The sequence below is a fragment of the Paroedura picta genome, chromosome 6 (assembly GCF_049243985.1).
Source record: "Paroedura picta isolate Pp20150507F chromosome 6, Ppicta_v3.0, whole genome shotgun sequence".
Lineage (NCBI taxonomy): Eukaryota > Metazoa > Chordata > Lepidosauria > Squamata > Gekkonidae > Paroedura > Paroedura picta.
This window is the reverse complement of record NC_135374.1, coordinates 84890108-84915939: the sequence shown is the minus strand read 5'-3', so window position 1 is coordinate 84915939 and position 25832 is coordinate 84890108. Positions and strand designations below refer to the sequence as shown.

The window sequence follows — 25832 nt, the reverse complement described above, 5'->3', positions numbered from 1 at the left end:
ACTGGAATAACTGCATAGGTTTGCACTGATAGGTGCAATTCTAAACACATTTTAAAGAATTCACTAGGTGTGTAAGGTAAGGCTACCCAGAACAGGGTAGTGAAGTTATTTTGATATACAAAGAACTGATTTGAAGGAAACTGCTGGAAAGGAAGTGCAGAAGGAACTGCAAGGAACTGCAGTAAAGGAAACTGCTGGAAAATCAGTGCCAAAATAAATTATGGACACTAGGAATAAGCTTTTTTCTCGCTTGTATCACTGTGTATAAAGATTAAATCTATAGGACATTCTGACAGTATGTTTAATAGTCATTTGACCAGGGCACGGTTTCTCGAAACCTTGGGGTTTTTTGGCAGACCAAGAAGGATGTCCTGAATGAGTCATACTTTATTAATTTTATATATATATATATACACACACACACACACACATACATACATACATATATACACGTATATACACATATATACATATACATATATATATATAAATGTATTAAACAATTATCAGGTGATATGACCATATATGGTCATGTTGACCTAAGCCGCCTCTCCCAAAATGGCCAATGATGGGCCTGGAGGGGATGGGGAACGGAGAGGCCCCTGGTTAGCGTATACACAGCTATGCTTCCCAACCATATTCTTTACCATTGCCCCACTTCTGGGGTTTCCTGAAACCTGAAGAATGTTTCAGGGGTTTCTCAATGGTAACAAAGTTGAAAAAGGCTGGACACTGTTGTTCAGTGGTTAAATTTTTTGCCTGAATTAGTTTAAGAAATGGATATGGCTTAATGACAGTATCTTTCAGGATCTACTTTTAATAGTTGATGAAAAGTAATCTCTAATTTATACATTTCCTGACGTACATTTTGTTAGACTGTTCAGGTGCTAAAGACTTTAACGTGCTAGCAGTCCAAAAAGGGAGTTAAATAGGGCTGGCTACAGCAAGTACTTGGATGGAAGACCACCAAGGAAGACTGGGCTTGCTATCAGAGGGAAAGCAATTACAAGCCACCTCTGCTCACTTTTTGCCTGGTACACCTTATGAATGGGGGTTGCCAATGGCACTTTTTGTGTCTGTCTGACTCCTATGTAATCCTATACAGAGTTATTTCAGTCCAACTGTATTGACTTCAATGGATTTAATACAATGATACTGCATAGAAAAAGACTACAGTAACTACACAAAAAACAAAGCTGTTCCTGAAAACGTAATTTCAGAATTATAATCCGTGAATATAAGATCAATAACTGCATTTTCTGAAGAATTATTATTCCAGCTGATTTTGTTCATAACAAAAATTATTGAGGTGATGACCTCTGCCATTCAAGGAGACCCCGACATAGTATACTATATTAATGGTATACTGTCAGTGTGTTTTATTCTGTGCTGTTATTGCTATTTGTCCTTCCTTTTAATTGGTGTTCTATTAATTGCTATATCTGCTGCAGATCTGGTAATTTTCTCAAGCTGTATGTTTAACCTACCCAGTATTAACTATGAATAATTCAGGATGCTTTTCGCAAAGCTATTAGTTATGCATGTAATCTGCTAAACCCCAATGAATAATTCAGAGGTGAGTATCAGTGCAATCCTAAGAACACTTTCCTTGAAACAAACCCCAGTGAGAAGACTTGAATAGGATTCTGAGCAGACCTGTTTAGGATGGACTTGTAAATTAGCTCAGTTGTCAATATCTATAATACATCCTGAAGTATAGTATTAATAAGTCCTATCCATTTCTTAAACTAATTCAGGATGTTTAATTCATGCAAAGAATTTAACCACTAAACGATTCAACATAAGCTTTCATAAACCAGAGTTCAGTTTTTCAGATGCATGAAATATACAAACACTTGGTTGAGCCAGCATGGTCTGGTTAAGAGCAATGGCCTCTAATCTGGAGAATTATGTTTGATTTCCCCTCCTCCACATGCAGCTGCCTTGGGCTAGTCACAGCTCTCAGGACTCTCTTGGCCGCACCTACCTCATGGTGTGTCTGTTGTTGGGAGAGGAAGGGAAGACAATTCTAAGCTGTTTTGAGACTCCTTTAGGACGTGAAAAGCAGGGCATAAAAACTAAGTCCTCTTCTATATATGCCAGAAAATATTACATAGAGAGGCCAATGTAAAAGAAAAGCCAATAGGAGTGTCTCACATCCACTCTCATTAGGAAGAGAACTCTTAAAGCAGAATACACAAGTCTAATGCAGACTGAAATGACATAATGGAACAAATTAGCCTTTTGAAGAGTGGAGTATGGGAGATGTTAGTAGATTGTGAATCCAAAGTCTAAGTCATTACAGGTGTCAAAGAGTTTAACTAAACTAGGACAACTGCAGTATCACATTTTATTGCTATTGCAAATGGATTCTGTACTTTTCTTAACACCACTGGAATGTTATATAATTATCTCACTGCATATCTCACTGTCCTGCATTTAATGGCCCTGTTACTATATAGTTTACAACTGTTTTTATATACATAGAATCCTGAAGATACACTCTGCTTATTCAAGAACAAAATAGTTGTGTTGAGAAAAAATGTATTTTTTTGAAAGAAAAAAAGACAAACAGTAATAAAAGAGACCCAACTCCTAGGGACATTAACTCAACAACTGGGCAGAACAGGGGAGAGAAGTTTTCTGTTTCAGGTAGGACCTAAATTTTGTTATGAATCAATTCTATGCATACTTACCTGAAAGCAACTCCATTTAAAGTGTATACATAATTCTATTCACATATCAAAGTAAACACGCATAGAATGGTCTTTTAATCTTTTCAGTGAGTTTTGACCTTTTTTACTAACACTTATTTTATATTCACACTTATTAACTTGCACTATTATCATTTGTCTGCAGAATCATATTTAGCCAGAGAACTCTGTCTTAACCAGTTTGACCATAGAAAAAGCAGTAACAGGAAGTTCAATGATGATGGGGTGTGTGTGGCTGGGATACCCACCCAGCTCATCTTGGAGCGCCCATAGTAAAACTGAAAAATAGAAATCATGGTTCCTCGGTGTATCCATAACTGGATGTTTCCCATCACCGTATCTCACTGGAACTACACATTATTTGTCAGCTGCAAGAATGGACTGAGGAATAATATAAACCATGGATTCCGAACAAGAGGTCCGTGAGAACTCTGAAGTGGTGTGCAGGGGAGGGGGGTCTGGTGTGTCTTTTCAACTCCTTTCCAGGCAACATGAGACAGCCAGATTGGGGCCAGGATGAGGTCAAGTGAGCTTCCTTGGGGTCAGAGATCACCAGGCAGTTGGAGGTAGCAGAGCATAAAGCTCTATGAGAGGTGTAGGTAGAAGGGAGTCCTTCAGGTATAGTGGACCCAGACCACAAATGGCCTTAAGGTGATTACCAGAACCTTAAGCCTAATCCAGAATTCAACTGGAAGCCAGTGCAGCTGTTGGAGAATGAGCCAAATGTGGGCCCTTCGTGGTGTTGCTGTGAGGACCCTGGCTGCTGCATTCTGGACCAGCTGTAGTTTCCGGGTCAAGGTTAAGGGCAGGCCCTGCATAGAGGAGTTGCAGGAGTCCAGTCTAGAGGTGATCATTGAGTCGATCACTGTAGCTAGGTATTCTGAGGCCAAGTAGGGCGCTAATAGTTTGACTTGGGGAAGGTGAAAGAATGCCAGCCGCGCTACTTTCGTGACCTGAGCCTCCATTGAGAGGGAGGCATCGAGAATCACGCCCAGTTTCCTGGCAGAGCGAGCCACTGATAGCTGCACTCTCTCCAGATTGGGTAGGTGTGCTTACTCACTTGGATCCTTCCTGCCTAGCCAAAGGACCTCTGTTTTTGAAGGGTTGAGCTTCAGATGACTCTGCTTGAGCCACCTTCACTGTTTCCAGGCAGCTGGCTAATGCTTCTGGGGGAGAATCAGGGTGGCCATCCATCAGGAGGAAGAGCTGGGTGTTATCGACAGTTTTAAAATTTTCTCTCAGAGATAGATGCTGAATATGGGGAAGTACTGAACCATGCAGAAGCCAGGTGGCTTAGCAGAGGGAAAGTCCTAAATCTTTTTTCAGTCTTCATCATGAAATTGATGTCTTAAGTAGAAAGAATGAGGTCAAGAAGCACTTTCTGACTCTGAATGGATTTTTGATTTGGCTTTCTTAATGGATATCACAGAGCATCTGAACACATTGAATCTAAGGTTGCAGGGGAAAGGAAAGCTTGTGTGTGACATGTATACTGAATTTAAAGCTTTTGAAGCAAAACAACATTTTTGTGAAGCAAGTTAGTGAAGGTAACTTTTAAAACGTCTCATGCAGCAATGGACTAAAATTTGAGAAGAATGGGAATTTACAATTCAATGCTGAAAGACACATGAAAGCATTGAACCTATTGCAAAATCAAAGTGTAGGTCAAGGCTTATAGATTAACATTTACATGACATTTTAAGAGTGTCTGTTACAAACCTTGACTTGGCCATCAATGCCTTGGCTAACTGAAAACAGCCACAAAAATCACACTGACTAGGTAAGCATATGTGGCTAAATAAAAGGATTCTACAGTAAAATATTGTTCCCAAATTACATTTTGTTCCAAAATTACATTTCTTCATCTACCTTTTAATGTTTATTTGTGATCTAAATAAGGTGGTTAATAATTTTGTTACCTTTTGGTTTAAGATGTGGCCCTCTTTAGATTCTGGGCATGCTAATGCGGCCCCTATTTGTCAAAAGGTTGTGGACTTCTGCCTTAAACTTTCACTAGACTAAAAAGACGTGTTTGTCGCTGATGTACCACAAGGCTACCGTTTATTTCATGAATAAACAGAACTTAACCCTGTTACACGGGAGCCTGATAACACGGATCAAGACTATTAGCTTTCATAACCGACCGCGTTTTCCTGGTCGACCTCCTCAGCTACACCCAGCCTCTTTCTGGAATTATAAACCCTGTGAAAGGGCTTAAATTGAACGCAAGATGGAGGAGCACGCAGTATACTTGTGGCGCCCCCAGTGAGGAGGCCTCGTTCCCATCCCCTCACGGAAACTCTCGTGAAAACTGCAGCCGTGCACACGCTTTCCTGCCATTGGATAGCATGAACCTCGCCCTCTCATTCCGCGCACTTTCAATGTGCTTTTTTGCGGCGGGCTTTCCTGTGCGAAAGAGGATACATTATTTCGGGTACACAGTGGAAGGGCATCCACCACCCCGCGTGTGCCTCTGCCGAGTCAACGGGCTCGCTCCAGGAACCGATCACCGAGACACACCGCCTCCCGTCCGCCTCCCGACAAACCCGCCGACGGATTTTCTCCGCCCAGGGCGGCTACGTGACCTCCGTCTTCGGCCCGCGGACGCGGTTTCCGCCGGCCTGTTTGCGGCCTTCTCGCTCCGCCTTTTCCGCCCAGAGCCGACCGCGGTGTGGCGGGGACGCAGAGGACCGGCGCCGAGGAGAAAGAGGAAGAGGAAGCGGGCGGGCGGCCGCCTGAGGGGCTTCTCCATGGCGACGGCGCGGGCTTGGGCAGGGCCTTCCTCTTCCTCTTCCCCTGCTCCCCCTCGCCCTCCTCCCCTTCCCTTCGTCGCCGCGCCGCCCGCGGTCCCTTTGGGGGCGGCCGGAATGTGAGCGGAAGGCGGCGGCGGCGGCGCTGCAGGTAAGGCGGCGCGGAGAGAAGGCCCCGAGCGGGGCTCCTTGGCCCGCTGCTTCTCCCCCACCCCGGCCGAGGCGAGGCGAGGAGCGCAGGTGGAAGTGGTCGCCCCCGGCCTGCTGCGCATCCCACGCCTCGGCCCAAAGCTGTTCTCCGAGGGCTCCTCGCCTGCGCTTGCTGCTGGATGGAGAGTGCCCGTGGCGTGCTCGGGCTGCGCAGGGCAGGGCAGGGCAGGGCTGTGTGCCGGGGGGTGGGGCAATACGCATTAGGATGAATTATAAAGGGAAACTTTTCTCGCCCTTCAATGCCCTCTCTAGCGTCTTCGCTCCCATCTTCCACGGTTCATGCCTGTGTATAAGGGTGGACGAATGGGTGTTTTTATCAGCTGCCATGTTGTGCTGGAGCCTGCCTTCCTTGTTCAGTGAACACGTGTGAACTTAGCGGTGGGTGTGACACGTGGTATTGATGGCTGGGTTGGGTTGGAGCATCTTGGCTCCCCACACGGGTGTGAAGCTCACTGGGTGGCGGTGGGGCAGTCCTAGGCGACCTTACAGGGCTGTTGTGTGGATAAAACAGGGAAGGCAGATTCATGTGTTCTTCCTGGGCTCTTTGATAAGATTATAACACGGATGCTTAAAAGACCAACATAATTTGAGAGAGGACTGTTTCTCTAGGCTACTCTAGATTAAGAATGCCGTGTGTGTATGCGGTTAAACTTGGGCTATTCTGGTTCAGGTCCCAAGACACCTCTGCTACTAGTTACTTATTGTTTTTATTTTGAGAGTAGGATAGGATGTTGTACTAAGAGCACAGCCTGACCAAAAGGTTTGTACTGCTGGAGATGCCAAGGATTGAATCTAGGATCTTCTGCATGCAAAGCAGATGCTAAGCCTAAACCCCATCCACAAGAAATTCATGCTTGTTACTTCCTGTTATCCTTATAACAGTCCTGACAATTAGGTTAGGCTGACACTATATGGTTAGATTGAAGCTATTCAGGTTCAGATCCCTAGTCAGCTCTGAAATGCACTGGGGCCAGCCTAACCTAATTTTCAGGGTTTGGACTTAGCATCTGCTTTGTATGCAGATTTTCCTAGGTTCAATCCCTGGCAACTCCAGCTATACAGACCTTTTGTTGAGGCTGTGTTCTAGGTACAACATCCTTCCTACTCTCAAAATAAAAACAATAAACTGCCCAGAGGGAAGGGCGGTATAAAAATATAAATAAATAAATAACCCAGACGAGATAAGATTCTTTATATGTATTTCTTGTTGAACTGTAAGCTGTCGAGAATATCGGGCAACAAGTCAAAATATATATATATATATCATAAATAAATACAATAGTAGCAGTGCTGTCTCCAGTGGTACATATGTTCTGTAGCAATCATGGCCAAGCTCCTCCCTCCCCTTCCTTGCTGGTCTGCTCTTTAATGAAATGATTTTTTAAAGAAATCCACAAACTCTGCTGTTAATAGGTGAATATTGTGTACCTCCTTTGTATCATTTAGCTTTTATTGTTGTTTTAACTTATGTTTTGATGTTAAGTTTAATTCTTTGTATTTATTATTTTATTTTTTATTTGGATTTTTATACTGCCCTTCCATACGGCTCTGGGTGGTTTACATAGAAAAAATAGTTACATAGAACGTTATAACAATCTGTCAAATAACAACATGCATGTCAACCAGAACAGTATTTCAACAGAACATGATGGGGTGTTGTATTTATATTTTATGGCAGCCAGCTTGGTGTAGTGGTTAGGAGTCTGGACTTCTAATGTGGTTGCTCCCCCACATGCAACCAGCTGGACCTTGGCCTCACCACAGCACTGATAAAGCTGTTCTGACTGAGCAGTAATATCAGGGCTTTCTCAGCCTCACCCTCCTCACAGGGTGTCTGTTGTGGGGGGAGGAAAGGGAAGGTGACTGTAAGCTGCTTTGAGCCTCCTTCGGGTAGAGAAATGCAGCATATAAGAACCAACTCTTCTTCTTCATTTCTATTTATCATGCTAGGATGCTATCTGATTTGGTAGAGAGGTTACTCATATATATTGGTGTCAGTTTACCGTGTCTCTGACATTAAGTATAACCCTTGTGTACAAAATTCTCATTCATGTTGGCAGTTCAGTCCTTACAAGAAATTGTTCTCTGTTGCTTATTCACTGTATATTCAGGACATGATATTTCAGCCCTACTTTGCTTCTAATCAAATAAACTTGGCCTATACAAGAATTAGACCTAGGGGCTCACTTTTGTACCTTCCACCTTTGTGGAAAGATATACCATTTGTATAATTAAATGGTATCATCTAGGGTTGGGCTCTTCAATGCCCAAAGTAGCCGTTCTCTCCCGCCGCAGCCAGCTGAGGAAACGTGATATATCGCTTCAGAGCTGAAATTCATTTTAAATTTTCCCTCCTCTTCAGAGAGATGCTCACCTTTTCACACCTCTCTCAAACTTATTCATGACTATTTTAGTTTCCTGGGAGTAAGCTCTATTAATTGTAGTAGGGTTCTCAGTAGAGAGGGTTGCACTTTTACGTCTGGATAGTTGGTAGCCTTTGAAGGTGGAGGCAAATAAGGATCTTCTTCCATAATACCATTTATTAGATCCAGCTATTATTGTGGTTTGTTTGCCATAAACCAGAATCTGAAATTTTTCATTGGTACAGGAGTGCACATACTCCCATCTTATGCCTTGGCGAGATTCTCAAGAACACTTCATGTAGATTTTGAAAGCAAATCTCTTACTCATCTATCCTTCATTATGGACTCATTAAAATAAACATCTGTGCATACAGCAGTATTCTTGCTTTCCATCGTATCATGATTTCACCATGTTCCCCCTCCCCAAAGGAATACTGGAAGCTAGTAGTAGCAGTTCATTATACAGATTTTTATAATAGAGCAGAGTTTTTGTGGTCGTCTATAACTGTCATGTGACACAGTCATAAAGGGCTTTCTATAATGTGCATGAGAAAACAAAAGTTGTTTTGTTAAGATGAATGCAGAAGTTGTATGCTGCTGAAGTACAATGGTTCTATGCAAACGCTGAGCTTGGGGGTATTCATAAAAACAGTGAAAATGTAAATAAATTGTTCTGGTTTGGCTTCTAGTAGTTGTCTTTGAATACTAATTAGAATATGTATTAATTACTACGCTTCTTTGTGTTCCACACTGCTTAAATTTTGTGCTGCTTTTTTGTAGAAGCTGATATAAGGTTATTCTGAACATGTAGTGGGCCAAACTGTCAAATGAACATGGAACACAAACAATGTTTATTGTAAAAACTAGCTTCAAAGTCCGTTCCTAAGAATGGGCCTTGAAAGGGTCCCCTCCCCTGGCCTCTGGCCAGGCAGTTTAGGGTGGCTTTGGACCACAGCTCACAGCCAGATCAAGTGGGGTGGGCGGGGGCTGGCCAGCTCGTTAGCAGGGCCAGGACAGAGCTCCTTAGCAGGGAGTCCGCAGGCTGGGAGGCTCTCGTTAGCAGCACCATGATCCTTTGGCCACAGCCGTCTCCCCTTGCCTGCTGCTAGCTCCCGGCACTGAGGTGTGTCTGAGAGCAAAGAGGCTAGAGTCCAGGGACGGAGGGCGGGAGCTGCAGGGGCAGGGCCACTCAGGGTGCAGCCAGTTTTGCTTTGCTGGCTGCACTGTGATTGGCTCTATTTCAACTTGGACAGCCGGACACGTTCCACCTCCCAGGCTGTTTCACAAATATATAGAGGAACCATAGATAAGGATAATGCTTACTGCTTGGTCAGTCAAAAAAAGTCCTTAGCTACCATGGCTGTTTAGTATTTATTTCACTTGAAACAGTGGGGAGGTGCTGAGGCTTAGTGGTAGAGCATCTGCTCGGCATGCAGAAGGTGCCAGATTCAGTCCCTGACATCTCTGGGTAAAGGATCTGGGCAGTAGGTGGAATGAAAGACTTCCATATGAGATCCTGGAGAGCTGCTGCTAGTTTAAGTAGACAGTACTGACTTTGATGGACCAAGGGTCTAATTCATTATAAAGGCAGTTTCATGTGCTTATTGATTTTCGTATGTTATGAAAAATGTAAGCAAAGTGGTGTCCAATAGGGACGGTCACAATCTGTCAGCTTGCCTATGTTTTGTTTAATGTAGTTATATATTTAAAAATACCCACTATAGTTACCCATTGGCTTGTCTTTTTAACCACTTTAACAAATAGGTAGTCTGAACCTATGTGTGTAGTGCTCATAAATTAATCTGGATGCTGTATAAAAACACAGATGTTGTGTTTTTTTCTCACTAGTCGGTCGTTCCTGAAATCTAGCTGGTAGCTCACCATGCCTTGGGGAAGTGACTTAAAGACATAGCTTTTAAGTAAGACCACTGGGCTTCTGTGGTTGAAAGATGTGCTCCTTAGCAGACTTAGCATTTCAGAGAGGTGTACTACAGGTATCCCAGAGATAAAATGTTGGACCAGGCACTGTCTGAAAGGCAGGATTGTGAGTGGAATGTCCTCCTGGTAGCAGTTATCTTTGTTTTTGTTAAGCTTTCATAGGTTCAATTAAATCCTTTTGCGTGGGGAAGGGAGACCCTTGCCTGGATTTCTTAGATAAATTGGATCTCGATAAATCTTGGAAGCTTAGATAAATTGGATCTCGATAAATCTTGGAAGCTAAGCAGGGTTGGCCTTGGTCAGTATTGGGATGGGAGACCACCAAAGAATACTAGGATCATTAAGCAGAAGCAGGCAAAGGCAAACCACCCCTGGATATCTCTTGTCTTTAAAAGTTGGTTGCAACTTGAGGGCAACAAGGAAGGGGAGGGGAAGGATGGAGATTGCTTAAAAAAAAAGGTTTCTTTAGCTGTTAACTGAAGATTCTGTCTTTTTGTGATGTATGTTTAATGAGAACATTCAGGTCTTCAGTGTTCTTAATGTTACCTTCATGAAGATTTTGTACAGCACTGTTAGTTAATTGACTTATTTTTGAGAACTTTAGGTTCAGAGTATTAGGAGTGTGATGCAGGAATTCACAGTGTCCTTCACAACTGTATGCCAGCTGGTCATGTAAAATCTGATCCTGGTTTGGAAAATTTCTTTACTTGTTGGATTTTACTTGAAAACTGTGATTTGTTGGGAGATCATATTTCAAAGTAACAAGAGATGGAACACTTTATACATGCCTTATCTAACCTTATAGTATACTAATTTAGACCAGAGATATATATCGGCAAGTGCCTCGCACTGATGCTTTGCTGGCTCCAAGCTTCAAAGTGCTGCTAAAACATAAAATTGTGTGCTGTGGTAATATAATAATTAATGATAAAATGAAATATTTAAAGTAGAAGCAGGAATTCCCAGTATTTTTTCAATTCATTTTTCTCCCTCTTTCTCAACGTTAATTTAGTAACATTTCAGCGAGTTGGATATTTTTTAAAAAGCATTGGTGTAAAGCCCATGGAGGGACCCCTGTAATTTTTTTTCTGGCTTCGAGGAACCCCAGAAGTGATGACATGCCCCTTCAGAGAAGTGAGCAGAGAATTAAGATGCGGGAGCCAGACAATTTGATCAATCAATCGTTTACCACTTGTGGTGAAAGAGATGGGACTCACAGAGCAACAGAGGAAGTGGGCTCCAGCAATGTCAGTGGCCATCTGAACTTCTGGGAAAGGCTGCTTAACCCCTGGAGAGCTTTTGCATAACCCAAGGGTTCCCAGAAGCCTGGCCAGGAATCCCTGGTGTAAGGGCTTATAGATGCAGATTCTGTCTTTTGGTTAGCACATCTGAAAAGCTGGTTCTGAAGGTCCTGGGACCTTTGTTGCTAAAAAACTGCATGGCTCACTGAAGTGCACTGAAGAATGAGAACTTTGGAAAATTTCCCATCTTTCTCTTTTGCCATATGCACAGCTAGTACAAGAGCAAGGTAGGGAAACTTCTCACTTGGCATCCTTTCCTTGCTATGCTGTCTGTGAACCTCATAACGTTTTATTGTGCAGGTCCCACAACCTGCAGAATCAGCTGTTCCAGGATATCTGACAGTGCTCGGGAGGGGGAAACAAGAAGAAAGATGTTCATTGGAAGTGTTTTACACTGATGTTAAATAAAATCTGAGCCAGTGTCTAGTTAAACGGTTTAAACCGCAGACACATAAATGGAGTAGGCCAACAAGAATTAAGTAATTCCCCAGTTTCAGATGGCTCTCTGGCATAATAAAGCACGTAAGGATGATAAGTGCTAACAGCATGGACTGCAGACTTTTCAAAACAGGACAGCATGCTGCTATTGCTTAGAGACATGCAAATATTTGATGCTAGATTGAGGGCAAAAGAAGAAGGGGATGACAGAAAATGAGGTGGCTGGATGGAGTCACTGAAGCAGTTGGTGCAAACTTAAATGGACTGCGAGGAATGGTAGAGGACAGGAAGGCCTGGAGGATCATTGTCCATGGGGTCGAGATGGGGCGGACACGATTTCGCACCTAACAGTAACAAAGACTGCTGTATTCTTTATGTGGGAAAAACAAATTGTGCTACGTAAAACTTAAGTAATTTCTGGGAAGTATTTTATTAAGTTGGGAAGAAATGTCTCTTACATTGCTTATTAATAGAAATAGAAACATTGAATGTATACAGTATTTAAATGAAACAGTCATGCTTCAGTGAGGATGTTCTGGGAAGTATTAAAACTTGTTATAGTATTTCCCGAATACAGAATGATTCTGCACTGCATAAATAAGCCTAGTAAATGTTAATGTAGGTTAAGTTGACCTATGTAGATGAGTTTTATCATCATTATAATAATCTTTAAACCGCCCGTGGCGCCACAGGCGCCACGGACTATATAATTCGGTAAGGGGGCTAGAGGTGGGATTAGTCCGTGATGAGGAAGGGTCCGGATTGGACCCTTCCTCACGACAGACAATCGGAGGGACGGCCCCTCCGATTCCCAGTTCCTCCCGCCCTGACGCGGCAAGAGGCGCGACCAGCCCGCCGACGACGACTGAGGTAGGACCTAGCGCCCGCTGCATTCCCCTGCAGCGGGCTTGATTACTAGTAATTATAATAAGACAAAACACTTATACAGTGATGTAAGTGGTAGAACGCTTGTGAGTAAAGTATGATCCTTAAGATTTGTTTTGTTCTAGTAGTTAAAAACAAATAAACCCCTACTAAACAGCAACTAGAGCCTCTTGTGGCGCAGGGTGGTAAGGCAGCAGAAATGCTGTCTGAAGCTCTCTGCCCATGAGGCTGGGAGTTCAGTCCCAGCAGCCGGCTCAAGGTTGACTCAGCCTTCCATCCTTCTGAGGTCAGTAAAATGAGTACCCAGCTTGCTGGGGGGTAAAACGGTAATGACTGGGGAAGGCACTGGCAAACCACCCCATATTGAGTCTGCCATGAAAACGATGGAGGGCGTCACCCCAAGGGTCAGACATGACTCAGTGCTTGCACAGGGGATACCTTTACCTTTAAACAGCAACTAGTAAGTGCTCCCTCCTACCATTTGATTTCCCAGACATCATTGAAAAAAGTTTGAAAGGTTTTTTGCTGGACTAGCATACAGTGGCTTCAGAGACTGCAATCCACACTTGTCCAAAGAAAATCAGTTACGCTACGAATCTTGCTGTTAGACTTGTTGTTAGTAATAGCACAGCTTATGGGCCAGTCAGCTTGGTCAGATATTTATTTATTTATTACATCTGTATACCGCTCTCCCCAACGGCTCAGGGCAGTTCACATAGAATGTAACAGAACAATATATCAAACTCACTGTATAATGAATGAAAGGTAACAATAACAACAACAAACAGAGAAAATAGCATTCAAAATAGTGAACAAATGAACAGGCCCATGGTTGGTGTGACCTTCTTGCATGGGTTCAAGGGAGGGAGGCTCGGGACCCAGTAGATGTTATTTAGTTTTGGTCGACCTCAACCAAATGCCTGGTGGAGCTTATTAATATTAACTTGATAAAGATGTGTCTTCCATTAGTGCCCTTCATGTATGTGCATGTTAATTCAAATAGCTGCATACATTAGCTGTAGTTTTGGTCTGGTTCTGGAATAGGTTATCATTAGAACTGAATAAGGAACAAGTTGTGTGCTACAAAGTCTTCAGTCCTCTTTCCAGAAACAAAATCTTGTACTAAAAGAAACATTTTAGGATCTTACTACATCTGTGGCAACTATATGTGGAACTCTAGCTCCCTAGTTTGAGCAGTTTAGAGCAGGGGTAGTCAACCTGTGGTTTGCTGGCAGGGGCTCATGGGAATTGTAGTTCATGAACATCTGGAGGACTACAGGTTGACTACCCCTGCTTTAGAGTACCTTTCAGTTGGTATAGATTGGTTGGTGTATATTACTTGAAGGCTTGGTAATTTTGGAAGTTCTTTTGCTGAATTATTATCCCTATGAAGTTTGTTCAGAGCTTGTTAGCTTGCAAAAAGTCAAATTAAGAAACCATGCATCTTCCTGATTATGTACATTTTCCTGGATTTTAAGCAGTAACAAATATTATGAAATGCCTGAGTGTTATGCTTATTGTGCTGAAGTTAACATTGCTCTTCTGGAGAAAATTTCTGATAAAATTGATAGCTCAAGGGGAAAACTGGCTTTGGCAGACAGTCCTGTCAGGCATACAATCTGGAAAAAGGCAAATTAGGAAATAATATGAATTGAGATATATGCATGATAAACTGGCCTAAGGTTCAGGTTAACATCCTTTCTTTTTCAGTGTAGTCAGTTTGATTAGTGAAATGGAAGACAAATGGTGTGAAGAGATTTCTAAAAAATGTCACCAAGGTAAGGGAGTTCCTTTAAAAAAAAGAAATAAAAATACTTCTCTCAATTTGAAATCAATGTTTAGGTAAAGAACCCTTGTTCTAGCCTTGATTCAAAGTGTCATTTGTTTTTTAAAAGCTTCTAACTTGTCACTGTCCTCAAGCAAGAGTAACAAATATCAGTAGACTAATTTATGTCAGATATGCAAGTAATCACAACAAAACACAGTTAATGACATTAAAGTCTTGTTGGAATTCTACTTTACAGCTTTTTTTGAAAGCTAGGAGATTTGGGGTGAAATGTGAAGTCTCCAGCAGTCTATTTCATAGTTCCAGGTTTGCTCCCAAACGCAGGCCCTTTATGCACGGGGCTAGATTCCGCGTGCTCGCGCCATCCTGTTGCAGCGGGGCACAATGCCTCTCCATTTCCCGTGAACGCATGGGAGCGGGGCATGCTGTGTTGCCCCGGCGTCGCGCGCGCGCACTTTACACCAGGGCTAGGATGCCTGGACAAGGTAAGTACAGCGGCACGGGCAGGGGAGGTGGGGAGGTCACTGGGGGCGCGGGGGTCGCCCCTGCCAGCTTCTTGCTGCCATGGAGCTCGCAAGGGCGAGCAGTGTCCTTTAAGGGACACCGCAAGTCGAGGCTGGGTAGCTGCCGATTATGCACAGCGCTGGGCTGCCGCAGTCCCGGCTTACCCAGGAAGCTCCGTAAGATCATGTGTTCGCTTAACACGGGTCTTCTGGATCCCAGGGCCGGAGGCGCCTGCACTCGCGGCGGCAGTGTGTGTTCTCAGTGATTTTAACTGAAGCGCTGCTGCTACGAGTGTGGGCCTTATGGTGGTAAGAAGTATAGGGAGCTCACTGGTTTGTCCTTGGAGAGTTACAGGCTTATGCATAGAGAGCTGTAAAAAGTGTAAAGGTTACAACAAGTACCTTGATTTGGACCCTAACACAATCAGTGCAAGATTTTAAGCATTTGCACTTTGTGTTTAAGGTCATTTATCTATGTCAAAAGATGAGTAGCTCAATTTTGAACCAGTTGTAGTTTACAGGTAGTCCTCAAGAGCCATCTTTATAGTAGTCTAGTTTCCAGGTTAATGTGGTATGGATTGTAGTGGGACTGGTGGTTAACTATACAGGTTTGAATGTAAAGCTGTGTGTTTTCTAAAGAAAGCCTTATTTTACAAGTTCTTAGTATAGAACTGTGCTTCTCCCAGCCTTGATAGGATAGTGGTTACAGTGTCACATTAGGACTGAGGGACCCTATTTAAATTTCCACTTTGCCTTGGAAGCTGCTGAGTGACCTTGGCCCTAACTTACCTCACGGGGTAGTTGGGAAGTTAAAATGGAAGAGAGGAGAATGTTGTAAGATGCTTTGGGTAATAATAAAGTAAGTTTGGTATACCCAGAAAATTGGAGTGCTATTTGGAGGGAAACAGAAAGGAGAGAAGAAGAGGCATCTTTCTATTCAACAGAATGTGACCTATATTAGAGAATGAGGAAGGGAAACAAGAAAGAGAAGCAAATTAAAACAGTAACAAAATTAATGGAAACGTGCAACTGCGCGTTTGCGTTGCCGGCGTGCCGGCGGCCGGGCCTGCCTCTTCCCCGAGCTTCTCGCTGTGGTGGGGGGGGAGGTAGGTGCGGCTGCCGGCGGCCCAGTACCGTGGCCTTCTCTGACCAGTACCGGGCTGCGGAGGGGGGGGTTGATGACCCCCGCTTTAGGGCATATGGAGTCATGGTCCTGACCCAGGGCTGTTTTGTGGCCACCAACAGTATGCCAGCCAGATGTTTGTATATTGTCCCAAAGAGAAAAGCAGGAGGGGAGGAAGAAGTGGTTCAGGTGCGAGAGAAAGATCAAGTGCAAGAGAAGAGGCAAAAAGGCATACAGTAGCGGGTTTGTGGTTTGTTCAAGCAAGGTTTGGTGAAGGGGAGGAGAGAGTGCACACTTGAGCTAGGGATGTGGAAGAACCAAGCTGACACAGAAGGTGAAAGAGGATTGAGACATGTCCATACTTTATTTGATTGGATGTGAGAGGGAAGTTCTGACATTCCAGTAGTAGAGGGATGGTCTTGAGGTGAGACTGAATGAATGGTAGAGGCACAGTCAAGGCACATGAAGGTTAAATAATCATGTGGCAGGTTGTGGCATCAACAATAGGCTTTGCAGATATCATAAACTTTTGGGAGGGCAATACTTAACTATGAAATCTTTAACTATGAACTATGAGGCATAGAATCACAGGGGTTAGAAGAACAAGAATAATGTTTTTAAATCAATTGGTCCAATTAAAAAAAACTTACAGAAGTGTGGTGGTTGTGAATCCAACAAGTTGTCTTAACTGGCTCTGACGAACAAGTGTTCCATTTGTCAGAAGTCAACTTGCCACTTCCATAGGGAAATCAGATTTATTTTACACCTTGAGCACAAGTTTACTATCAGAGCAAACACCAATATGTACCAAGACAAACTAGACTGGTTGTCAAAGTAATGGGAACCTGCCCTAATAGGGAGGTAACTAGCTGGAATCAGGAGGGAGGAGTAGGCTAGGTTTATCCCTAGAGCTTCAGGAGATCTGCTGTGGCTTAGCCTGGAAACTACCCCTATATCACCCTTCCACTCATTTTTGCGGTAAGGTAACTTTCTCTTAGGGGATCTGCCTAAATGTCATGTTTTTGTTGTCTTTCATGTCTGTTTACTCCTTGTCATAGGGACTGGCCTGTTTTTCTGATTTAAAGGTTAGAAGGGCACTGCTGACATGTGATGGCATAAATCACATTAGGGGATGAGTAGGAGTATGAATGCGAGATGGTATTGCTGATGCAGCTGGGTCCAGTGGTGGCATCGCTAGGATCTATTTGAGAACAAAGTGGGCATCTTGGTTTGTTGTAAGCATTTATACCAGACTCCATGTTAGTTTATCATTGCGGGTGAGAAGTTGTTTAGGTTAGAAGGCTGTCGGTAAGCAACAATGCCTCCAATGCCTGTGTGAGGGAAATGTCACTATCCAGCACGGGTTGTAACTTCGTTAATAATACATTGGACTGGCTTGAGCTGTATGTGACCACGAGTGGTGTTCTGTTGTCATTTTCTTTGGGCTTATCTTGTATCAAGTTGTCCCTGGGTATCATTCTTTCCAGTCATCTTTCTTACCTCATCAGGAGGATCTTATAATTGCTAAAACACCTGTTGTAAATCCTTCAGGTGAGTATCACCGTCTGAGGAACTGGAACAGATTTTACTATAGCGTCGGGCTTGGCTATAGAGACAATGGGTTGTTTGATGTGGTTGGGGTGTTAGCTGTAGCTATTTACATATGTTTGTCAATCTGTCAGAATCTGGTATAACGTGTCCTTCGTGTATCTCTACTGTGGTATCCAAGAAATGTATTTCTTGCGTAGAGTAATTCATGGTTAGGTTAATGGTGGGGGGGAAGTTGTTGAAAGCCTAGTGAAATCTTTCTAGGGCTTCTTTGCCATGGGTCCAGGCAATGGGTTCAGGTTTTCCTTTTGCACAGTTACAAAGCCTGTCAATGAAGGGAATCCTCCCTTTATGTCACTTCCTTAAAATCAAGCCAACATAAATAGTCTCCTTTATTTGAGTACTATCCCAAACTCGGACTATAATAGCAAGGAGTTTGGCAGGGTAAGACCCAGGTCTAAAGGAGCATATACTCCTTGGGATCTCCTACTAATACTTAGGAAATCAAGTTTATGAGACTGTCATCCCTAACCTATCAACATCAGCCATGGATATCCCCAGGGTTGCAGTCATGCCTCAATCAGCCTTAGCCAAGGGGTTTTATATCTATCCTTTAAAAAAATACAGATAACCAATCTCTCCTGTTGCAAAGTGTATTTTTAGCCAAAACCTAAATGTTGCAACCAACACTAGTGCCTTCAAGGAACAGTGTGCCAATTCTGCCCACAGAGTAACACCTGTAACAGGTGTTTGGATATCTTACGCAAAAACTGCTATTAAAGTTTATTTGCTCTTCAGTGGCCTCCACCAAATCATCTTCTAACAAATTTAGTTAAATTTTAGAGTAACCTCCCATGAACCTATAACATTGCTAAGGGATATCTCTCTCTTGCTAGGAATTATAGGTAAGGCAGCTAGATATCTAGAGCTTCTTAAGTGCATCTCTGTATCTGAATCAGTCCTGAACAGAGTCATCCAGAACAACTGGTTCTTAGGAGAATGTAGGTGCGTATTTAATATTAATAGGGAAGCATTTCAGAGCATGCTGTATGTGCATTGTGGGATGGGGCCATAGCTCAGTAGTAGTGTCTCTGCTTTACACGTAGAAGGTCCTGCCTGGGTTTAGTTGTCAGGGTCTCCAGTTTAAAAGTTTAGGTATTGTCAAGTGATGTGAAATATCTCTACCAGCACCCTGAAAAGCCTGCTGCCAGTCTGAGTAGACAATACTGGTCCTGATGGGCTAATGGCCTGATTCAGCATAAGGCTGCTTCAGGTATTCATACACACAGAAATCAAGATTGTTTTTGTGTAATGAGCCTAAATGTAACCGGCAAATTGTGTTTGTTCAGGTTCCGGTCTAGAGTACACTTGTCTTCAGTACCAGCAGCAGCTTTGTTCCATAATCAACGTGACATTTTGGAATGTCTCAGCAACGGACGAAATGATTCGGAGTAGTGGAAAACATTATTTCTACATTGGTCTGATATTGGCAATGAGCTCCAGCCTTTTCATTGGTGGGAGTTTCATCCTGAAGAAGAAAGGACTCCTTCGACTGGCCAGAAAAGGTTCCATGAGAGCAGGTAAATATTTTGTTTGGCTTGAGTGACTATTTTTTAAGAGAAGCCTGTTGAATTAGGTCCTCATGCAAAGGATCAACTGTCCTTGGAAGAACAGGGCAGGAAAGTTCAAATTTCAGTACAGCAACAAAATTCTAGATTTGTGTTACCCAAATGAAATTTTCTTTTTCAAACTCTACCCATAGCACTTGGTGATAAGCAATTGAATAGATGGCAATCTGAACTGAATAAATTTATTTGGGCATATAAGAAACCAAGGATCGCTACCAGAGTGTTGCAAGATGCCAAAAAGAGAGGGGGACAGGCCATACCAAATTTAAAACTATATGTTAGTTATGCTAGTGGATTGGATAATTAACCCAATGTTCAAAGATTTAGCGTTAGATAAGGCTGGATTGGGATCAAGCTTGCATGAAACTCTGGCCTTCAAGTCAGAAAACAAAAAAAAGAAGAAAATAAAGAACAGCCTATGGTTTGATGGTGCCTTGAAGATTTGGCTAAGATATAAGGGTAGATTATCGACATGCTCCCTAATAAAATCACCAATTGAGGCTTATTTCACCACTCAACAGCAAACAAGGATATCCTGTCTGAAGTATATAGACATCTTAACTAATACAGGCAGACTAAAAGACCCTCAAACTCTGAATGAAGGAGGAATTCCATTGCAATGGATAGAATATAACCAACTGAAGTCGAGACTCAAAATGGAATTTGGAACTTCAAAGGGTGTTAAAATATCCCTAACGGAGTTTGAGCAAATCATTATACAGGAAAAACCCCACTTAAAAAAACAAATTTATAAAATACTCTTGCAATATGAGACTGAAACAGAGTCTATTAAGAACTGCATGATTAAATGGATGATGAACCTCAAAACTCAAATTTCTTTAGAAACTTGGGAAGGGATATGGAATAAGATACCAAAGCTAACTAGGAGTCAGGCTGTGAGGGAGAATTGGTATAAAATGTTTTATCGTTGGTACCTAACACCAAAAGCTTTAGTAAGGATGTCCAATAGGGGTAATAACAAATGTTGGAAGTGTCAGGAGAAGGTGGGATCATTTTTTCACATGTGGTGGAATAGAGTGTATAAGTATTGGTCCAAGGTTCACTTGGAGCTAGAAAAGATGCTAAAAATTAAGTTTGTAATGAAACCTGAGTATTGGTTACTAAGTTTCTTTCCAGACAATCTGCTGGTACAGGCAAGAGTATTATTTTTTTATGCTACAATGGCGGTCAGAATACTGTTGGCTAAAAATTGGAAAGTGAAGATGATACCCACGACAGAACTTTGGCTAGAAAAGCTATCTGACTTTGCTAAATTGGCAAGACTTGACAGTATTAGTCAATAGCCGAGATTGTAGTGTTAGATTCTGTGACATTAGAAAGTACTTTTAATAATAATAAAAAATAATTTTTAACCCACCCTACCCCAAAAACCCAGGGTGGGTAACAACATATATAAAACAATAAAATATCAATAATCTACATATTAAAACATTCTATAATCTGATTTGTTCAAAACTGCCTCTAATTTCCCAGAGGGGCCAATACAGGTGTCGAATATGGTGAAAGCTTGGCTGATGTTTTGGGCAGGCAGATCAGCATTTCAGTGGCATTTGTGGTCTCAACTGTAGACCTGGAAGAAGAGCTCTGTTTTATAGGCCCTAGAGAATTGTCCCAAGTCCCACAAAGTCCTGATCACTCCAGGGAGTGCATTCTACCCATTGGGGCTAGAGCTAGAAAGTGCCTGGCCCTGGTCAAAGCCAGTTTGACATCATTGGGGCCAGAGATCTTGAGCAGGTTCTGTCCATTTGATCCTAAGCTCCTTTGGAAGATGTAAGGGAGGAGGCAGTCCCACATGTATGAAGGTCCCAGACTGTTTAGGGCTTTATAACCAATTCAAAGCAAAATGATCACCCAACCCCAAGGAGAGAGCAAGGAAAAAAGAAAAGTTCCCTGAAAGGGAAAGAAAAACAAAACAAAAAACTTGAAATCCCATAAGGAAATTCATTTGTGGAACAAAACATCAATATGAGTGGCCCATAATCACTGGGTGATGCCAAAGGAAAGTCAGTGTGGGGGGGGGGGGGGAGGTTGGACTAAAAAAGGGACACGAGATATGGCTATGCTTTAGCCCCTTCTGACATCCACCGTATCTCTCGGACCACTAGGGTGGAGTCAGAGGTGAATAACCTACCTCGAATACTAATGCCAGGTCGATTAACGACAAGGCTTCTATTCTGCAAGCTTACTTTGCAGAGCACAGGATTGACCTGTCTTGTGTGACCGAAACCTGGGCCAGGGAGGGTGAAATAGTCACCCTTAAAGAACTGGCCCCTGCTCGGTTTTCCGTTCACCATCAGTCACAGACTGCGGGGCGAGGAGTAGTACTGGCAATCCTAATCCATGAAGATTTATCATCCAAAGCACTTCCTGCACTATTAATTCCAGGAACTGAATGTGTTGGTCTCGGGTGAGGCACAACTGAAAGTATGGCCTAAAGTTCACCTAAAGTTCAGCCCTTCAAAGACAGAGGTCCTGTGGCTGGGCAGGAAGGGTTCATGCGAGTAAGTGCGCCTACTCAACCTGGATGGAGTACAAGTATCAGTAGCTCACTCTGCCAGGAACCTAGGTGTGATTCTTGATACTTCCCTTTCCATGGAGGCACAGGTCAGGAGTAGCACGCCAGGTCAAGCTACTAGCGCCCTACTTGGCTCCAGAACATCTAGCCACAGTGATCCATGCGATGGTCATCTGGACTGGACTTCTGTAACTCATTCTATGTAGGCCTTCCGTTAACCTTAATCCAGAAACTGCAACTGGTCCATAATGCCACAGCTAGGATACTCACAAACACACCATGGTGGTCCCACATCCAGCCTGCCTTTCAACAACTTCACTGGCTCCCAAATGAATTCTGGATCAGGCTTAAAGTTCTGGTAATCACCCTCAAGGCTATATGCAGCCTGTGCCCTGTGTATCTGAGAGACCTCCTCTCTGCCTATACCCCCAAAGAGCATTACGTTCTGCCACCACCAACTGGTTGAGGATCCCTGGCCCCAAGGTAGCACTTTCGGCCTCAACCAGGGCCAGAGCCTTCTCAGTTCTGGCCCCCATCTGGTGGAACAAGCTCCCTGAAGAGATCTGGGCCCTTCTTGAACTCCCACAATTCTGAAGGGCTTGTAAAAGGGAGCTCCCCCATCAGGCATTCTGTTGCTTCGGTATCAAGTTGCTTTCAGTAAGTACCCATATTTCTCTTTTAAAAGTGAGCATAATTCTTGAGGGAATATTTACTGTAGCAATTTTCTTGTTCTCTCGAAAAATACAGGTCAAGGTGGCCATGCATACCTTAAGGAATGGCTGTGGTGGGCTGGACTGCTGTCTAGTAAGTATCTCTAGAGCCTAAACCAGCTGTTGTTTTCCTCATAAACGCAGTGTGTTAGATCCAATGAAGTGCCAGCAGAAGACTCTTGCTGATGCCAGTCTTTCCTGCAGCAGCCAAGAGCTTAAAACATTGATGCTAGAGGCTGCAGAAGTCATGTGGACCAGGAAGGGGGGGAACTGAAGGAAAGCTGGGTGTAATAACCCTGCTCCTACACCAGTGGAAGGGTGGTAGAAGAGGAAGATTAGGGCAGTTTGGCCTGGTTCCATCTCATCACTGCTCCCCCCTCAAGCTGTGTTTTGTCCATGGAGGTTCTGCAGCCTCTATCACCAGCTTTCCAGAGGTTTCAGGATGGCTAGGAAGGGGTAGGAAAGATCTACATCCATGATTTAACCTTGTGGTCACCCTTTGTTGGATCGAAAATGGTATAACTAAGAATTATCAATGGGAAGCGCATTACAAGTAGAACCATTATGAAAAAAAGAACCAACCCTACACAAGGCTTAAGAATAAATGGCTTACATGCTGGAAAGGATGAAAAGATAGAGCATTTGAATCAGGATTTGTCCCCTCATTTGGCTGTCTGAAGTGTGAATTTCATTCCAACTATTAAGAAAAAAAGTGATTGATTTGTTTCTTTATACTATTAACTTTTGCACCAATATCCAGAAAATTACATGAGATAACTGAGAAAATGCTTCTATCATAACAAACCTGTTTTCTATCTACAGCGGTTAATGATCAAAGATTAAAAAGTTGTGAGGAACCTCTAACAGAGTGGCCTGGAGTGAGCAGATTAGATTTGCTTCTTAGTGAAAGCTATGACTGTATATCTTCTGGTGTCAGCTACAGGAACTCTTGGTCAGCTCATTTCCTTCTGTCTAATTTGTCTTTTTGCTTTTTAACTTGTAGTGGGAGCTGGAGAAGTTGCAAACTTTGCTGCCTATGCATTTGCACCAGCTACGCTGGTGACTCCATTAGGAGCACTCAGTGTTCTTGTAAGGTAAGAAATGTGGTTGAAGCTGAAAGACAGGTAGAACTGCTGTTAGGGGGAACAAACTAGTTTATTTTTAAAAGCATGAATAAAATAGTTATATTGCTAATTGTGACTTGTAGTAGCTTCCCTTTTGAAGAGATCTGTTTTGAATTTTAAATATAATAAATGAAGTACCTGCCCTGACCTAACTCTACTGTGAGAAATCATCATCAAACTTCAAATAATGTGAGACTTGTAATGTGTATTTTTATCTGTTTCAGTGCCATACTTTCCTCATACTTTTTAAATGAGAAACTTAATCTACATGGAAAAATTGGATGTTTGCTAAGTATTACAGGTTCCACTGTGATGGTTATTCATGCACCCCAAGAAGAGGAAATAGAAACCTTGAATGAAATATCCCAAAAGCTAGGTGATCCAGGTGAGAATGTTCATATCCTCTCGAATGTTGTTGTCCAGCTTGGGTATGCTTCTGCATAGAATGGCCTTGAAATACAGTAATGCTGTGTTAATGAATATACTAGAACTAAAACATGAACCTGTTCATTGTTCACTGATGGGAGGTTCTTGTATTTTGTCTTGGATGGGGAAAGTAGTGTGAATAATTTTAAGTAGGTTTCAAAGTAGCTTTAGAAGTAGGTCCCCGTTTAAAATGCTTGGAAACCGCTGATCAAAAGAATAGGAAGCAACAAGGATTGATGAATCCATAGGCATCTTGATGTAGTCTGAGGTGTTTATTCTAAAAACCTTAAGATGGCTGAGCTTTTTCACCCATATTTCTTGTTCCTGTCTTTGAGATCATCCAATACCACAATAAATATTATGGTAGCACTCTAGCAGTAAAGGTGCTTAATCTTGTTTTTAGTTTTAAAAAGTCAACTGCTAATAAATTTTATCGCCTTTATGTTACAGGTTTTATGGTCTTTGCAACTCTCATAGTCATTGTATCCTTGATCCTGATCTTTGTGGTGGGACCGCGGCATGGTCAAAGCAACATTCTTGTGTACATAACAATCTGCTCAGTCATTGGAGCTTTGTCTGTTTCCTGTGTCAAAGGCTTGGGCATTGCGATAAAAGAACTTTTTGCTGGAAAACCTGTGCTGAAACATCCTTTGGCCTGGATTCTGCTGCTAAGCCTCATTGTCTGCGTTAGCACACAAATCAACTATTTAAATCGGGCCCTGGATATATTCAACACTTCTATTGTGACACCAATCTATTATGTATTCTTCACAACATCTGTTTTAACTTGTTCTGCTATTCTATTTAAGGAGTGGCAACACATGGCTGCTGATGACATTATTGGCACGTTTAGTGGCTTTCTCACTATAATAGTGGGGATATTTTTATTGCATGCTTTTAAGGATGTCAACTTCACTCTAGCAAATTTGCCCGTCTCCCTACATAAAAATGACAGAGGAATGAACGGTTCTCTACCAACCCCATATGAACGCTTTAATCACGATGAAGAGACTGCAACTCATGGAGGTGATTCTCAGTCCATGGAAGGAATGTCCTCTAGGAGAAATGGAAACCTGACATCTTAAGAAAAAATCTGTAACTGTGCTTCATTGTGAAAAGTCAATTTTAAGCTCTTGTCATAAAAAAAATGTATTTCAACAGTGTACAGACAATTATTCCTTCTTTCAGTTTGATTAGCTTGGACCAAGCAGAGTGGTGAATTTTTATTTTATTGTCATTTAGAAAAATTAAACCTCAGGACATGTTTTAAGTTCCATGTACATATTCAATTTTGGTTTAAGACCTATTGCACTAATGGCAGTTTTAATTAACAGAATGCCTTATTTCTGCATTGGTGACTGACCAAAACAGGCATTCTTCCTCTCACCCCCAGCTGTAGAAATGGTCTTGTTTTCAGGAGTTTCAGATGCAAACAAGTGAGCGTGATTATGTGATGGATGAGCCTACTGTTTTGTTCCTCACAAATAACGCAAAGTTAAAATACTAAGGGTGGAAGGATTTCTTTTAATAACTTGGGAGTCCTGAAACATGTTGGCTTCTTGTGTTTCTGAATACTGAGTCTTCCTTCACAGCAGGCCTGAAGGCAAAGGGTATGTATGGAATACTGAGCAAGAGCCACAATTAGCAGTGAGTGGGGGATATTCCACCAATAGGAAAAAGGCAGTCCAATTTCATCAGGGGTTGCTGGGCACATCCCTCAGACCATGGGGCATGCCGGTTAACTGGTGAGCAAATTCCCTTTCATGTAGTATGATGATGATGTCGTCTCATCCATCAATTGTGCTTACTCACTTTCTGTAATCTGCCTTGAATCCAAGTGAGAAGGGTG

General features: G+C 42.6%; 1 protein-coding gene across 5 annotated transcripts; it reads left to right on the top strand.

Annotated features, from left to right (window-relative positions):
- The first annotated feature begins 5110 nt into the window (after window positions 1-5110).
- NIPA2 (NIPA magnesium transporter 2) lies at window positions 5111-25253 on the top strand. Of its 5 annotated transcripts, none has more exons than XM_077343402.1 (7): window positions 5111-5615; window positions 14310-14377; window positions 18909-19139; window positions 22471-22527; window positions 23437-23527; window positions 23782-23942; window positions 24434-25253. In XM_077343402.1, the coding sequence occupies exons 2-7, from the start codon at window positions 14332-14334 to the stop codon at window positions 25066-25068; spliced, it is 1221 nt and encodes a 406-aa protein (XP_077199517.1). In that variant the 5' UTR covers window positions 5111-5615; window positions 14310-14331; the 3' UTR covers window positions 25069-25253. The 5 variants fall into 5 exon arrangements, with proteins under 5 accessions (XP_077199517.1, XP_077199521.1, XP_077199520.1 ...); XM_077343405.1 differs by lacking the exon at window positions 5111-5615 and adding an exon at window positions 10531-10546; XM_077343404.1 differs by lacking the exon at window positions 5111-5615 and adding an exon at window positions 10646-10663.
- The last annotated feature ends 579 nt before the right edge of the window (window positions 25254-25832 follow it).